Source organism: Cynara cardunculus (assembly GCF_001531365.2).
Source record: "Cynara cardunculus var. scolymus isolate 2C chromosome LG 3, CcrdV1, whole genome shotgun sequence".
Taxonomy (NCBI): Eukaryota; Viridiplantae; Streptophyta; class Magnoliopsida; order Asterales; family Asteraceae; genus Cynara; species Cynara cardunculus.
In genome coordinates, this window is record NC_037530.1 from 2,146,314 (window position 1) to 2,163,182 (window position 16,869).

General features: G+C 33.0%; 2 protein-coding genes across 2 annotated transcripts; both read left to right on the forward strand.

Annotated features, from left to right (window-relative positions):
• Positions 1-162: 162 nt before the first annotated feature.
• LOC112508559 (transcription repressor OFP13) lies at positions 163-999 on the forward strand. Its single transcript, XM_025113227.1, has one exon. It carries the CDS (start codon positions 163-165, stop codon positions 997-999), a length of 837 nt encoding a protein of 278 aa, XP_024968995.1.
• Positions 1,000-10,077: 9,078 nt separating this feature from the next.
• On the forward strand, positions 10,078-12,976 carry LOC112510008 (protein SMAX1-LIKE 3-like). The gene is made up of 3 exons (XM_025115256.1): positions 10,078-11,213; positions 11,320-11,524; positions 11,806-12,976. The coding sequence occupies exons 1-3, from the start codon at positions 10,078-10,080 to the stop codon at positions 12,817-12,819; spliced, it is 2,355 nt and encodes a 784-aa protein (XP_024971024.1). The 3' UTR covers positions 12,820-12,976.
• The last annotated feature ends 3,893 nt before the right edge of the window (positions 12,977-16,869 follow it).

Consider the following 16,869-nt stretch of genomic DNA (forward strand, 5'->3'; position numbering starts at 1 on the left):
ACACACACACATATACATACATATATATATATATATATATATATATATATATACCTCTCTCTTCCCTTGTGATAACCATTAATACAAAGCAAGAGCCTAGGAAGACATTTATAGAATCAAGAATCCTACAAAACCCTTTGTAAAGCATTGGGGATTCACAACATGAAGCTCATCCCTTCATCTCTATTGTCATTCAACAAACGTAAAGAAACATGGCTATGGCCTTCTTGTAAGAATCCCAAAACCCTTTCTTTTCGAGTCGCTTCCGGCGACATCATTTTTAAAACCGTCAATTCCGTCTTCTTTGATCCCAAGTATTCGCAGCCGGAAGCAGAAACACTGACAACCCCCGACTCCTATTTCACCAACTCCTCGGAATCTGCTAGCATTTCGACAGAGTCCGAGGAGTATTTGAACACCAATGAGTACGGATCCTCGTTGGAGACGATTGTTCGTGGGGCCAGGTCAGAACGTTTGTTCTTTGAACCTGGCCCCGTTACCAGTTCCATCCTTGAAGGTAACAAGCAATGTGCGCATGCAGAGATTGGTGGTGATGGTGGTGGCGGCGGTGGCGGCGGTGATGAGAGTGGTGGTGACGGCGGTATACCGTATAAAGAAAGCGTGGCGATGGCAATTGAATCGGACGATCCACATGGGGATTTCAAGAAATCGATGGAGGAGATGGTGGAGAGGCATGGATTGAAAGAGTGGGAGTGTTTGGAGGAGTTGTTAGGGTGGTATTTAAGGATGAATGGGAAGAACCACCATGAGCTTATTGTTGGGGCCTTTGTTGATTTGCTCGCCGGAATCTCTGGTGGCGGCAGTAGCGGCGGCGGCTATGGCGGAACCGATGGTGGTGGTGGTGGTTCTTCTTGTGATCATTCCACAATTTCTTTCACTTCTGTTGCTTCTACTTTTACTTCTCCCATTTCTTCTCCTTTGTCCAAAGGTGGTGGTGAGAAGATCATTGAGGAGGAAAAGATAATAATTAACCATTAATTTATTTGATAATTGATATATATATATATACACATATATATATATATATATATATATATATATATTTGTACTTGTGCATATATAATTAATTTAAAAATAGATATTTAATTATTAATTTTGTTGTTGTTTCGAATTGATCGGGTTAGGTAGGAACAATGTTCAAGCCTACCGGTCTGTTAAGATACTTCAGCTGCATACATTACTGCATTTCCACTTGACATCTATCGTAACGATAAACGGCTTGTGGCACATTACCATCGTGATTATGACAAAATGGGATTTAAAAAAGAAAACGAAAAAGAAAAAAACAATTAAAAAATCCAATCCCAATCGATCTAGTTCAGAGTCTGAACCAAGATTGTAGTTTTTCCTTCCCATTTCATCTGTCACGTGGCACATTATTATTGGTCAATGTTATATATTTATTTTATAAAACTTATCTGATAAAAAAAAAAACTTTAACAAAAAAATTAAAATTAAAAAATGTATTAAAGTTTATGGTTTTCGATTCCCTACAAATAGAGCATAATATTGACATATTTTCATCGTAACAATCTTTCTCTTCATTTCAATATTATCATTATCTTGCAAAAGTTTCAATTTCTTTCTTTGGTCGCTTCCCAAATTCGGTCTTGGACTCTTGGTAATTAACTACGGTTATTTATGTATTTCAGATATGTAATTTTGTACTTATTTTGTGACTTTTTTTTAATTTAATTTCAATTGTATGGTATGTTTTTATAATTATGATTACGTTTTAAAATATGCAACATATAATTTTTATAAATTAATATTTTATTTACGGTTAAATGATAAAAAAAAGTGAGATTGGTTGAAGTTGAAGATTGTGTCGGTGAATGAGAGAGAAAATAATATTTTCATTGAGATTAGGTTGAAAGGAATTATGAGTAAACATTGGCTCACATTGATTATAGCGAGACCTAATTATCAACGATAGAACAACGAAGTGATTTTGAGAAATCTCAAAATGTCACTTTTTATTGCCACATCAACGATCATGTCAGCAAAACAAGAACTTAAAAAAAGTTCGGTAAAATAAGAACCTCTTCTGATTTTTGTGTGGGTCCCACATACTTTTCACCGTCATCCTGTCTTCCTAACGGTGGATCCAAGATTTTTTTTTTAAAACAAAGACACTTTTAAGATAAATCAAAGGTCTACAAAGTTGTTCGATGTGTTTTTAGTCGATTACTGTTTCAAGGGATTTTTAAAGTTCTTTTTGTTGATTTTGAGAAATTTTTCAAGTTTTCTGGTCGATTTTAAGTGACTTTTTCAGGCTTTTTCGTTGATTTCGAGATACTTTTTCGGGTTTTTAGCTGATGTTTTTTTTATATTATTATTATATTTTCTAATATCTCGGAGCACCACTCAAAGTTTAGCGAGTGCACCTTTCATGCCTTAAAAAAGATTCTACTTCCGAAATAAGTTAAGCGGATGCATGGAAGCCCGCTTGGACATACATAGGTCCACCACCTGCTTCCTCCCATCTGGGTTATGGGCTGTTTGACAGTTGTTGAATGATTAAGTTGTCGGAATGATTAAAAGACTCTCATGATATAATACAAAATGAAACATAATTGTTTGGTAATTGTTTACGATGAAATTAGAGAGCTGAATGGTTAAAAAATACCCATGATACAAAATCATTCAGAGGATTTTGTCAAAGAAGATTCACCTCTTAACAATTCAGATGTTGCCTCTCAATGGAACTATTAAGAGATAAACAAACAACCTTTTAGTTACATATCTCCATCTTTCGTCTGTTATCTTAATCATACGTCTCCAAAAACCACTTCAAAGATCTCGCCTTTGAAAATAGCTACGACCAGTATATCTTCATCCTATGTCGTCCTCGATCTATCCCTCCTTTGACCCTCACATTTTCTACCCTTCTGACTACAATCGACATTTATCTCATATGAACGTAACGAGAGACGGATAACGACCCCGATAACACTTTACATCGCAAACGTAAATAAAAAAAAAAAAAAAAATTGGTTTGTGTGTTTTGGAGTGTAACACGTACATGACTACTTATCTTTAACTTGAACATGAACATGTTGAAGTAGGTCTACTTTGTCCAGTCAATATTTTGTTCAAATCAAATGTCACTTCTCCAAAGACAAAATCCTTCTTCTTCGCTGCTATCTATAATTAAATATACCTTCTTTATTATTATTATTATTATTAACTTTTTTATCTGTATAGTATGTACATGTGTATACAAGTAATTTGTAAGCAATTTGTCCGTATGCATAAAGGCAAAAAACGACTTCAACTATTTGTATGCACATGTGCATACTGTTCAGATGAATTATTACCAGACTTTTCAATAGGTTTTCAATTTTTGGGGTATATATATATATATATATATATATATATATATATATGTGTGTGTGTGTGTGTGTGTATGTATATAGGGTTGGGCTCATGTGAGACCAACCTGTTTTTCGTGAGACTCATGAGACCATTTTTTTTACACTTGAACTTCACAGCAAAATGATGTGAAGGTAAAAAAAAAAGCCGAACGTTCACAGCGTTTTGCTGTGAAGTTTCAAATGTAAAGAAGTGGTCTCATGGATACAGGCTGATTTCAAGTAATCCCAGATATATATATATATATATATATATATATATATATAAATTATATGGAGCTTCCAAATGCGAAAATATTTGGAAAGATTGAAAAGTTTGCATCAAAAGATTTGGAAATGTGTATGAATAGTTGTATTCTATTCGATGCTAATTTCCAAACAAGGCTTTGGAAGTCTGGATGACATGACCAATCATTCATCATTATGTTTTCCCTCACTTTCTTCTCCCCTACATAATATCTGGTTGAGAATCGTCAAAACTGATCTAATCGAATACTGTTTTGTTAATAAAAAAGAAGCATAATCGTCATTTTGGTAACAAAGATTCACCAAATGAAACACACACTCACCTTATTTCACTTCATAAAATAAACCATAATGTTCATAAATATGTTATTTCACCCGATGAAATCCAAACATAATGTTCATGTATATATTAATTCACCACATGAAACCAAACACATATTTCATCTATTGTCTGTTTTCATGTAATGAAATCAAACATAGATATTCTACCAATGCAGTTTCGTGACCCTACCAACATACTCTCTGGCAGTTCTACCGAGAATGCGACGTCTACGACACCGTCGATTTCGTCATCGGGAACGCCACTGTCGTTTTCTAGAAATCTAACTTCTACTTTAGTTCGTGAGTAGTGCTATCATTGGAGTGACTATGTGGAATCTCACATTTGTTTGTGTACGGTACATATCATTCACCTACTGTACCTAGATAGTCATTAATGAATACTGATATACACTGATTATTCAATGTTTTTACACTCATTTTTTTTTACCTGTAATTAGCTTATTTACATCCCAACTTCGAGTCTTTTATCTTCTTAATTTCCATTTATTGTTTCTTAGAGCTAAATGCTATGATTTACTTTTTTTTAAGACAAATAGATGATTAACTTACACTTTTTGACCGATCACTCATGCTAAAGCATTGATGCAGCATAGGGCAGCAGTTGGATATGGAAGTTGGAGACTTGAAGGAAAATGGGAGATGCTAAAAGACAATTTTTGGAAGCTTGTTGAACACTTTTTGACAAATCCTTTATGATATACAGCTAGAAATAGTTGTCTTAAAAACCAAGAAACAACTTCAGTTACTCGTGTGCATATGTACATATCATTCAGATGAAAAATTATCAGAGTATTCATCGGTTTTTTTATTTTTTTAGGGGTTTCCTCCAAAATCTCCCTCCCTCCCCTCTCTCTCTCTCTCTCTCTCTCTCTCTCTATATATATATATATACATACATATATGTTTTCTATTTATTATTTAATAATACAATGATATTAAAAAATTTACATTCATATTAGAAAAAGAATAATCATATATATTAACTACTATTATACAAAAAGTTAGTGAACATATATTCAAAATAGATTTTCGAAATGTTTTAAAACTTCGTTTTTATTGCTGATTTTGTGCCATGTGTGAATCCAAAGAAAACTATGAGTAATGTGATCAGCTAAATCTATAAAGATTAAAATGTAAAAACACAAAAATAAAAAAAAAATACTTTTCAAAAAAAAAAGTCGTGCCTTGTAAAAAACGTGCACCACACGTTACACAAAGATACATGTTTTATCATCACTATGTAGACGAGTCCTACACCATAACGAAACACTGCTCAAGACTGATATTTTATCTGATAAAAGGTCAACCGGTTCGACAAATCGGGCCGGTTTGGATCTTTTAAAATATTCAAATAACCTAATCTCTAAGTCCTAAAAATGATGGGCTTTTTGAAATGTGAGGAGCCCATTTGTAACCAAGTAAGATATTTATTAGCCCAAATTATATTAGTGGGTTGATGTTTCAAAATAAATTATGAAAACCATGAAATTGTGTTAACCTTAAGAACCAGTGCATCATGTGTTATTTCATATATATAACTAGAATTTAAGGTAGTGATTGACATATATTTGTTTCACAATTGTTTCATATATACTCAGTTCACAATGTGAATTTTTTTTGTGTTCGTGAAACAAAAAATACACGTAAACAAGTTTTACATTGTGAACCGAATACATATGAAATACACACATACATTGTGAAACTAATATATGTTAATCACTACATTAAATGTTATATATTTACATGAAAAAAAAAATGTGAAACATGACCTTAAGGTAGAAGTTCTCATAGATCTCACAAATTTTGGAGTTCTCAAATGATTTACATAAACATATGTTTTCTGATATTACTCAATGAGTTAATGATAATAAACAATTTAAATTAACTTATATATATATATATATATATATATATATATTTAAAAACTAACAACTAATACATTAAAAAGCTAAATAAAATATCATGTTACAAAAACCGTATATCAGGCCATGATGTGCCATAGGCTTAACATGGTATGAGACACAATCTTTAAGTTACAGCACGCCATGACGGCTGTTGCGGCGAACCTCTTATCACAATGATAATATATGATTGCTGAATCTTTTTATTTTATATACGTAAAAGTGTAAGAACTGAATAATGTATTTACGCATTTTTCTTCATAAATAACATTTCATTGTACTGGTAATGAGCGTTGTCCATATTAACTCATCTTATTTCAGATATATTTTAACAAAAAAAAAAAAACAACTTCTAAATTTCGTGAATGGTCGTGTTTTTATCTTCTATCAGTCAGATCACATGTATAATGAGTATTATTACATCTGTGTATCGATCTTTCTACAAACATTAAACGACAAATGCCAAAAATCTAATCACCAAAGACCCCATATGCAAAAACCGGAATGACAAAGTCTCATTCCGATACAGAATTGAATGTTAGTGTATTCAACGTTATCAGTCATTTTGTTGGACAAGGTCAAAACGGGTGATATAAAATTTGAAGTTGCGTTTTTTTTTCCTTTCGAAAAAGCTAATGAAAAAGAGCATCCGAACCCAGTATCGCTAAACTGTTAATTACTGAAACCAAATACTGAATTTCTTTTATAGGAGTAAACCTATGGTCCAAGACAACATAAAACAGCTTTCTTTTGTTCTTTCCTTGAGCGCGCCTCAATCCATCAAAAAGATTACGTATCAAATCCCCCCTTTTTCCCTTTCAAGCGCTTTTCGTCTTGTTTTCTTCTGAAAAACAAGAAAAAACAAATTATAACACTCTTTACAAAAAGCGTAAATATTATTCTTCGATTCGATCTTTGTTTTTGAATTTGAATCATTATAAGGCAAGTTTCTTTACAAAAGCCAAAAACATAAGTACAAAGATTCTTACATAAAATCATAAAATTAAGCTTAAACCTTACACTACCGTTTTTCACGTATATGTCATCATCATCATCATCATCTTTTTTTTTTCATTAACCTGGATATCCAACCCGCTATGCGAGCCGACTAATCCCAAGCGATCACCCGCTTCACGGGTAACCTGAAGTCACCACATTTGAACCTCCGTGGCTACAAGAGAATTTTTCTTCTTCCTTGGATTCGAACCTGAGATCTCTAGTCACTTTTGACCTTTGGAGTCCAAACTCAAATCAATCGGACACCACCCTTGTGGTTGTCATCATCATTTTCTCACCCCCAACAAGAGTTAAGTATCAACAGCGTTTCAAAGTTACTGACTACTAAAATAACTGTTAGTTTGGTAGATAATTAAGTCAAAACTGATCTTTCTTCAATTTCAGTCAGAAATATCAAACAAAAACCTTATTCATGATCCTAATTCATCAATCTCAGTAGATAATATCAAAAAGAAAAAAAAGAATACATGATTATCACTAAACATTTACAGCATCTAAGTCTGTAAACAGTAACACGATCATAAAAAGAATAATAAATGCACTGGTTTTTCTTGAATTTGTAGTTATTAAACTTTTTTTGAAAATTATAATATAAATGTTCAAAAATAAATTATAATAAAATTTTAATGTCTATAATATTAAATTTAATTTTTCATTAACAATAAAACCAATGATTGAGGAACTAAAATTAATCAATGGCTATAGGTTCTCCAATCATAGAGTAATTCTATATATATATATATATATTCACTAATGATTACAACCACAAATATATGAATAACTTAATGAACTTAATTTTAAAGATATCTTTTAATATATGATTTTTTTTAATCATAAATACATTTTATTATTGAATAAAATATCAAAAAATGATTTTCCTATATATTAAATAATAATAAAAAAATCTTTTTCGAAAGAAAACATAATATTTGATGGACAACTCAAAAATTATATGTGAATTTATTATTTATAGAGAAGTTGTGAATTTAAATAAAATAAATCTAAAATGTATAAAATTTTAATGTGTTTTAATTTAATTGATTAATATTAATGAGACGTGTAATTTTGGTACAACAAATTTTTATCTGATAAATTTTGGTTATTTTTTATATCAAAATAAGTCAAATAGATAAATTATTAAAATTTAAAACCGTAGCTAAAAGTGAAACATGTCGACTTCATTCAATATGTATTCAAATGCATACAGCATTTCTACGATAGCTCTTTAGAGTCCAGTTTTATTACAAACCCAGTAATTTTTACAAATGTACAAATCAGTTTTCATGTGTTGTTTCGTATATGAAATCATGTATATGAAAATACAGTGTTTATACAATGTTGTTTCATATGTGAAACGTTATTTTTTTCATTCACAAAACAAATCATGGACGTTTTACATTTAAAACAACATTTTATTGACAATGCATCTTCACACATGTGGTTTCATATGTGAAGCAATACATAAAAACTGGGTTATGAGTTTGTACCATTTATTAGGTTTGTAAATAATTACGCCTTTATCTCTTTAATAGTATGATTTTGTATAAATACATGATTACCGCTCTTACCCATATATTTAGCCACTGATACACAAGTTATATGTAGGCAAGGGTTCAAATGAGAGCACCCATGTTTTATGAAAATATGAGAACATAAACTCTTGACGTCTTCCTTAGGCCTGCCCAAAATCTTTCTCCTCGTCATTGGCAATGTGGGATTCGCCTAAGATGTTACAAACACCCCCTTTCAAGGACGAATCATACCCGATGAGGTTTGCCCCACCATCCCGATGGTACAAGAATCGACTCTGATACCATTTGTAACACCCCTAAAGCTCAAAGCAATGAACTGACCCAATAACTTTGAACTCAACTTAAAATAATGATGAAAGTTATTGGTAGCCCACTACTTTGTATTTATAAGAAGCTAACAATTCGCATGTTCTATCCATGTGGGACGAGTTGTTACACTTAATAAAAACTATAATAAATGAAAAAAAAAATAGTATTTATCAACAATTTTCAGTCATTTTAGATTTGCCTTCATCTCTCAAACGTTGTTAGTATTATCGAAAACTTCTTATCAATGCCTCCGTTGTTGACGATACTATGATAATAATGTATGTATGTATGTATGTATGTATGTATGCATGCATGCATGTATGTATATTGATGAAAAATATTGAAAAAAGAAAATGAATGGTGAAGTTAAAGGTAAATGAGATTTTGTTTGTTTCTAGTGTTTGATAGAAGGTAGAGTCTGTAACCAAGACAAGCTTCCACACCACAAAGCTTTTTGTAAAAAAGAGAAAGTAAGGGGTGGGATTTTGTAAAATAAAGAAAGTTAAGGGGGGACAAAGTTTCCACAGCTTGTAGCTTTTGCAGTCTTTAGAAAAAGAAAGTTACAAATTGCACCCTTTTAAATACCATCACTCTCCAAATTTACCTTTTTTTTAATTTTTTATTACATTATTATTACAACCCATCTTTTCTTTTGCTTGAAAGTAAGGGAAGCTATGGCCTTGGATCTATCACTTCAAATTATCACCTCTAATTCTAAAGCAGTCCAACTTCCATTATTATCTATGTACTTTCACCTTTTTTTGGTTTTTAGAGACTAACAAAGAGGAGTGAGAGTCACTATGTGTGTCACACACATAGAGAGAGAGAGAGAGAAAATAAATTGTAAAAAATGAAACAATTTACCCGGTAAGCACTAATCATGGTAAGAGTCATCGTCATCACTAAAACTCTTGGTAATTGTCTTAGCACTTACAGGATAAGATTCTTGGTCTTTGTCATATTCATCTCGTAAGATAATGTGACTTGATAAATGTTTATCTGGATAAGCATTTACGAAAAGAACCCTAAATAATAATAAAACATAGTCTTTTTATGAGAGAGAACTTTGCTTTGCTTCACATGCATTCCACTTTCACATACAAAACTAACAACTACAAGAAAAGCACAAAAACCCCACTTCACACTACTTCTTTTAGTACCCTCTTCTTATAAACTACATATCACCACTAGTTGGCAATGCAATATGCACACCAACTTTCAAGATCAAAAACCCACATGAAGAACAAGACCATATAACCATTTCTTGACCCCTACCTTCATAAATCTTGAAAAAAACCCTAACCATATTCAAGAAAACCATAGCTATAGTGAAACATGAGGGCTGGAGGCTATACAATCCAACACACACTAACACCCGAAGCCGCAACAGTGGTGAAGCAAGCTCTCGGTTTGGCTAGACGGAGAGGCCATGCGCAGGTCACGCCGCTCCATGTAGCTAGCGCGATGTTGGCATCGCCAACAAGCCTTTTACGGAAGGCTTGTCTTCAACCAAACTCTCACCCTCTTCAATGCAAAGCTCTCGAGCTTTGCTTCAATGTGGCCTTGAATCGTCTCCCTACTTCACAGTCGAGCCCTATCATGTTAAGCCCTAATCAATCTCACCACCCCTCTCTTTCCAATGCGTTGGTGGCGGCTTTCAAGCGTGCTCAAGCTCACCAACGACGTGGTTCTATTGAAAACCAACAACAACCCATTTTGGCTCTTAAAGTGGAGATAGAACAACTCATTATATCCATCTTGGATGATCCTAGTGTGAGTAGAGTCATGCGAGAAGCCGGGTTCTCTAGCACCCAAGTTAAAAACAACATCGAACAAATGGAGATAGCGGTCTCTTCCCCAAGCCCTGTGAGTTTTTCTCAATCAAAAGAGAACATCAAACCCGTATCTTCAGCCAAAGTCCAAGATGAGGATGTGATGAGTGTCATAGAAATGATGATGAACAAGAAAAGAAAGAACATCGTTGTTATAAGAGAGTGTTTGGCTAGTGCTGATGCCATAGTTAGAGGAGTTATAGACAAATTCGAGACCGAAAACAACGTCAATTTGAGGTTCATGCAGTTCGTAAGCCTTCCTTTGCACTCGCTAAATCATCTTTCAAGGGAAGATGTTGAAGATAAAGTTAGGGAGCTCAAGTGTCTGGTGAAAAGCTATGTGGGTAGAGGAGTAATCTTATATTTGGGTGATCTCAAATGGGTTTCGGATTACTGGTCGAACCACAGCGAACAAAAGCTGATCAGAAGCTGCTACTACTCTCCAATGGAGCACATGATCATGGAGCTAAGTGGACTCATGTTTGGTGTTGATAGTGGGAAGTTGTGGTTGATGGGGATAGCCAATTCTCAAACATACATGAGGTGCAAAACAGGTCACCCTTCACTTGAGACTCTATGGGATCTTTGTCCTCTTACACTTTCTGTTGCCAGTTTGGACCTCACCCTCAATCTTGAAAGGTAACTACACTGATCTGATCAACTTTTCTTTTTTTGGTTCTATTGTCTTAAAGACTATCTTTTTCATGTTAGACAACTGATCTTTGAATTGGGTTTTGTTTTATAGCAACAAAGATTCAGGAAACAAGATGAAAATGCTCACTTGTTGTGGGGAGTGTTCGGTTAACTTCACACGAGAGGCTCGAACCATAACGAGCTATGGCCGTACCAACAGGTCCATTACTACTGCTACTACCACTGGCTCCACCTTGCCTTCATGGCTCCAACAGTACAAGGAAGAGAACTCAAGACAGACTATCAATTATGATCAGGTTAGTTCTTGTTATATTATACATGTAGAAACTGCAAAAAATGAAAAACCGAGAAAGATCTTGTAACCATTCATTTTGATGGTATGCGTATGTACATACAAGTAATTTGTAACATGCACACGTGCATAAAACCAAAAAACCGCTTCAATTACTTGTATGTGCGCGCACACACACGCACGCACACACATACACATATATATATACATATATATACATACATGCTTAAAAACCCTAATCTTGTAACAACTAAGTGATCTAAAACAATATGATAAATGGTGCAGGAATGTGAAAAAGTTGGGAATCTTTGCAAGAAATGGAACTCGATTTGCAGTTCACTACACAAACAACCCATGTGGCCTGTGATTTTTGAATCAAACAGATCCCCAAAAGAATACCAGTTTTTCACATCGATAGTCGACGATGAATGTTTCGATGAGCCCAACCCGAAAACGCTTATGCCTGAACTCCTATCGAACCCGAATTCCAGTCCAAATTCGGCTTCTTGTAGTGAAGCTAGTGAAGATGATGATCATCAGTACTACTTACACAAGTTCAAAGAGGTCACTTCTGAGAATGAGAAGGTTCTAAGCAATGCATTGGAGAGAGTTGTACCATGGCAAAGAGAGGTGATTCCAGAAATAGTAAGTACAATCCTTCAATGCAGGTCTGGATCAACAATGGAACGAAAAGGGAAAGAAGAAACATGGTTGTCTTTCTTGGGTGCTGATAACCATGGAAAAGGGAAGATAGCAAGAGAGCTAGCTAAGGTTGTATTTGGATCAAGAAACAACTTGGTGCACATAGGCCTCAGCAGTTTCTCAGCAACAAGAGCCGATTCTACCGATGATGATCAAGAATTTGTTAGCAACAAAAGGGTTAGAGACGAAAACGGCCAAAGTTATCTCGAAACGTTTGCTGAAGCTGTACAAGAAAACGCAAGCCGAGTGTTCCTAATGGAAGATATCGAGCAGGTGGATTACCATTCGCAAACGGGCATCAAGAAAGCAATCCAGAATGGAAGAATCACCCTAAATGGTGGCCAACCGGTTCTTCTCGACGACGCCATTGTTATCTTCAGCTGCGAAAGCTTCAGTTCGGTTTCACGAGTTTGTTCTCCTAGCATTAGGCGAAAGTACAACAACGAACAACGCGAAACCGTTGATGAGTCCATCACTTTGGATTTGAATGTTGCAACTGAAGATCACAGCAGATCAAATGATCAAAACTCAGTTTCTGATATTGGGATTTTGGATTCAGTTGATAAGCAAGTGATTTTCAAACTCCAAATGTTGTAATATCAATATGATCATGACTTTTTTGTCTGTAAATTAGGGTGTAGTTTGAAATGGGGTTTTAGATTTTGTGATAGAAATGTGAGTTTAGGTATGCATACTAACAACTGCCTTTCATGATCTTCAGTTCTTGTAATAGATTTGGTAATATTTGTGCTCATATTTTAGTTTCATGGCTATTTTACTTCATTTCTCACATAATTTTATACATTCTGTTGAAAACCCACATTTTCGATCGATGTTTGACGATAAATCTCGTCAGTAACATTGTATTCGAGAATGAGGGTTTTCGATACGGTAGAGATCCGTCAAAAAACCCACGAAAACTACAAGGGATTTTCGACGAGCACAGTTGTCATTGAAAATCCGTCTAAAATCTTCGACGGAATATCAACGGGCCATTTTGCTTCAAAAATCCATAGAAAATTTTAGAAAAAAATTAACTGATATTCTGCTAAAATCTATCTAAAAACCATCGAAAATACCCAGTTATCTAGTAATAATATATGACCATAATTGTCATGGACGTCTGGAACTTAGAGCTTAACCATTAAGCCACAACTACGATTATTCATTTTATTATAAATTAAAATAAAATATCCTTATAAAAAATAAAATATTATTATAAAAATTTAAATATTTATTTAAGAAAGGAATTTAATTTAAAAGGAGTTGATAGAAACAAACAATAAAGAGAATGTTGGGATTCATAAAGTTTGACAAAGACATGATCCATGACTTTGGCAAAGAATAAAAGTAACTAAAGAAAATGCAAAAGAAAGCTCATAATAAATCAAAGATTTTGAATTTTGGAGGCAGGGTGGACTAGGAAGGTAAAAAAATCCGAATTTTTATAGTAAAAACACTGTGAAGGTAAAAAAAATCGAACATTTATAGCAAAAACACTGTGAAGGTTACCTTCACAACGCTTTGCTGTGAAGTTTCAAGTGTAAAAAAGTTGTCTCACGAAAACAGGTTGGTCTCACGTGAAATCTGTTTATAAATATAATATATTCAACATTTGAAGTTCTACTTTATTATGACAATACATTTTTTTGTTCGAAATCTTACACCCAACGATTGTTTGAAAAAAAATATATAATTGACCACATATTTGATTCTCTGTAGTATATATTATTCATCATTTTAATGTAAATTTTAAAATAATCGGTCATTTCTAGTAATATAATAGATGGGGTTAGTTTTTTATGACAGTTGCTGAATGGTTTGATGTAAAATGATTAAGTAGTCAGAATGATTTAGAGGCTTTTATAATATAGTGCAAAATGAAATATAATTGTTTGGTAATTACTCGAAATGAAATTAGGGTCCGGAATAGTTAAGGGAGGTCCAAGATACAAAATCATTCAGAGAGTTTTAGAACCATTAAGAGATAAACTTTTTTAAAGTACAATGTTCTAATAAAAAATAGTTTGAATGTACATTGTTGTAATAAGAAAAACTGGAAGTACAATGCTATAATAAAGAAATTTATGAAAGTAGATTGTTATTTTGTGCATTTTGCCATATGCTTTTATAATATATTGCAAAATGAAATATAATTATTTGGTAATTATTCAAAATGAAATTAGGGTGCGAAATGGTTAAGGGAGGTCCAAGATACAAAATCATTCAGAGAGTTTTAGAACTATTAAGAAACAAATTTTTTTTTGACAAACAAGATTCAACTTTTAACGATTGAGAGGTTGTCTCTTAATGAAATTATTAAGAGATAAACAAACAACCCTTATGTTTTTATAAAAAATTATGTATTTAAAAAAAATTAAAAAGTAAATATTTTGGAGGGAAAGAAAAAAAAAAGCCAACAAAAAACTCCAAAAGAAAATAAAGAGAAAAATAAAATGGGAATCAAGTGTTTAAACTTTAACAACCATGATTCCTTTTTTTATTAACATGTATATCCAACCCGTTATGCGAATCGACTAATCTCAGGTCGACCATCTGTTTTGCAGATGACCTGGAGTTGCCGTATTTGAACTTTCATAGCCACAAGAAGATTTTTATTTCTCATTGGATTATTATTCATTTTTAATAATGATTAAAATTATTACTAAAGAAAATATCATTTTACTTTCATGTTTTCTTTGATTATTTACATATTTAATGTCATATTACTGTAAAATTTGTTATCAAATTCACTATGAACAAATTGCATGAAAAAATAACGTATTTTAATTTGATTCTTTTTTCGGGTAACGTACTTTCAGAAATTTCATTTTGGTACCTAAGATGTAAAGTTTTAAACATTTAAGTATCTGGGTAACCGGTTGAAGCATTAACCGGTTATCATGCTAATGTGGCGAGTGATGTAGTATCTAACTCAATATTATTTGTTGATGTGATTAGTGATATATATTTTTTAATCTAAAATTAGTCTTTTTTTAATCTAAAATTAGTTTTCAACCGGTTACCTGGGTACTTAAATGTTTAAAATCTTTTATCTTATATACCAAAATAGAAGTTTTAAAAGTACGTTACTCAAAATAGGAATCAAGTTAAAGTACGTTACTTTTTCATGCAATTTGCCCTTTATATACAATTATACGGCTAATAGATGTTTTCATTCATGTACGTAACAACATAAATGAAACTGCAACGACACTTTTACATGTCGATAAAGGGGTTCCAAAAACCAAGTCAACCAAACATTTACCAAATAAAACAAATCACAGTATACAATAAAAGACCACTGTTCTTTAAATGATCAACCAGTTACTTTAAAAACGAAAATAACACAGGTCAACACTACGTGATCCATTCAAAAACGACCACCAACATAAAACTAGATCGATTAAATCAAACTGCAACCGAACCTGACCGATCAAACACTAAAATGCAGATAACGCTTTCCTACTTTTTACACTTAAAATTAAATAATTGTATCATACCACTAACTCATTAAAATTGGTTAGAAAGGCAAACCAAACACCACCACTCAAATCCCATTATAATAAATATAATATTAAAATTAAGAAGCCACTATTAATTAGGATAATATTAATTAATCACTTTATGCACAATGGATTATGTCTTCATTTTCATGTTATCTCTAACACCAAATGGAAATCTAAGTTCCCGTTTTGCTTACTATACCTGATGTTGTAGCATTATAAACTGTATTGTTACTCTTTGTTTTCGTCAGGATAAATCTGACCTCTTCCTCTGTTTTCGCCTTCGTATATAGGATATTTTAAGAAGTGAATCTCTTTCTTAGTAACGGGGTTGGGGGAAAGAATAGGAAAGGTGATTTCAGTATATATTTGACCAGGAACAGGGCCTATGACAAGAATATTTTTTTGATTGGGGCGATAAATCTGAAAAAAACAGATTGCCCATCTTTTCTTTTATCTCGAGGGAAGTATGATCGAAAGGGGTTAATTCAAAACCTTCTGATAAAATAAGAACAACCCCTACAAACCCTCTTCTAACCCGAGTAAGCGTTTATTAAGTCACATTACCTTACCGGATGAACATAGTAAGAACCAATAATCTTATCCGGTAAGAGCGAGACAAAGACCATGAGTCTTACCCGGTAAGTGAGGGCGACGACTCTTACCACAATAAGCATTTACTAGACGAATTGTTGCATACGATGCCGTTTCTGTGAACTAAAGTTTTACTCGGTAAGTAAATGGTAGTGTTAGATTTTACCGATAAACGTTTACCAGGTAAGTGTTTGGTAAACGGCCTCTAACATGTTATTATTTTAATTTTCAAATTACAGTTTTCAGTTATTATTATGTGCATTTGAGTTACAAAGGACTAATGTGTCATTTACACTTGAAAAATACTTAGTGATGAACATAGATCTTTTCATGAGTATGCCATTAACACTTGGTACGACTTTTAGGGTCAAGATATTCATCTTTCAAAACTTGAAGAAAAAAATACAGAGAAATTTTTTGAAAAGAGACACCATTTGACTATAAGAAACAAATGTACAATTTTTTTTTCCAAACACTGACACCATTTTAACTAAGATGTTACTAACAGGATTCGAACTTGGGTCTGGGTGGAATAAAAATCTTGTAA

Bases quoted from the DNA above. Each gene is read 5' to 3' on its own strand.
- LOC112510008 (XM_025115256.1), top strand. From the start codon at position 10,078: ATGAGGGCTGGAGGCTATACAATCCAACACACACTAACACCCGAAGCC. The intron at 11,214-11,319 runs GTAACTACACTG...TTTGTTTTATAG, and splicing joins CTCACCCTCAATCTTGAAAG to CAACAAAGATTCAGGAAACA. The intron at 11,525-11,805 runs GTTAGTTCTTGT...TAAATGGTGCAG, and splicing joins AGACTATCAATTATGATCAG to GAATGTGAAAAAGTTGGGAA.
- LOC112508559 (XM_025113227.1), top strand. From the start codon at position 163: ATGAAGCTCATCCCTTCATCTCTATTGTCATTCAACAAACGTAAAGAA.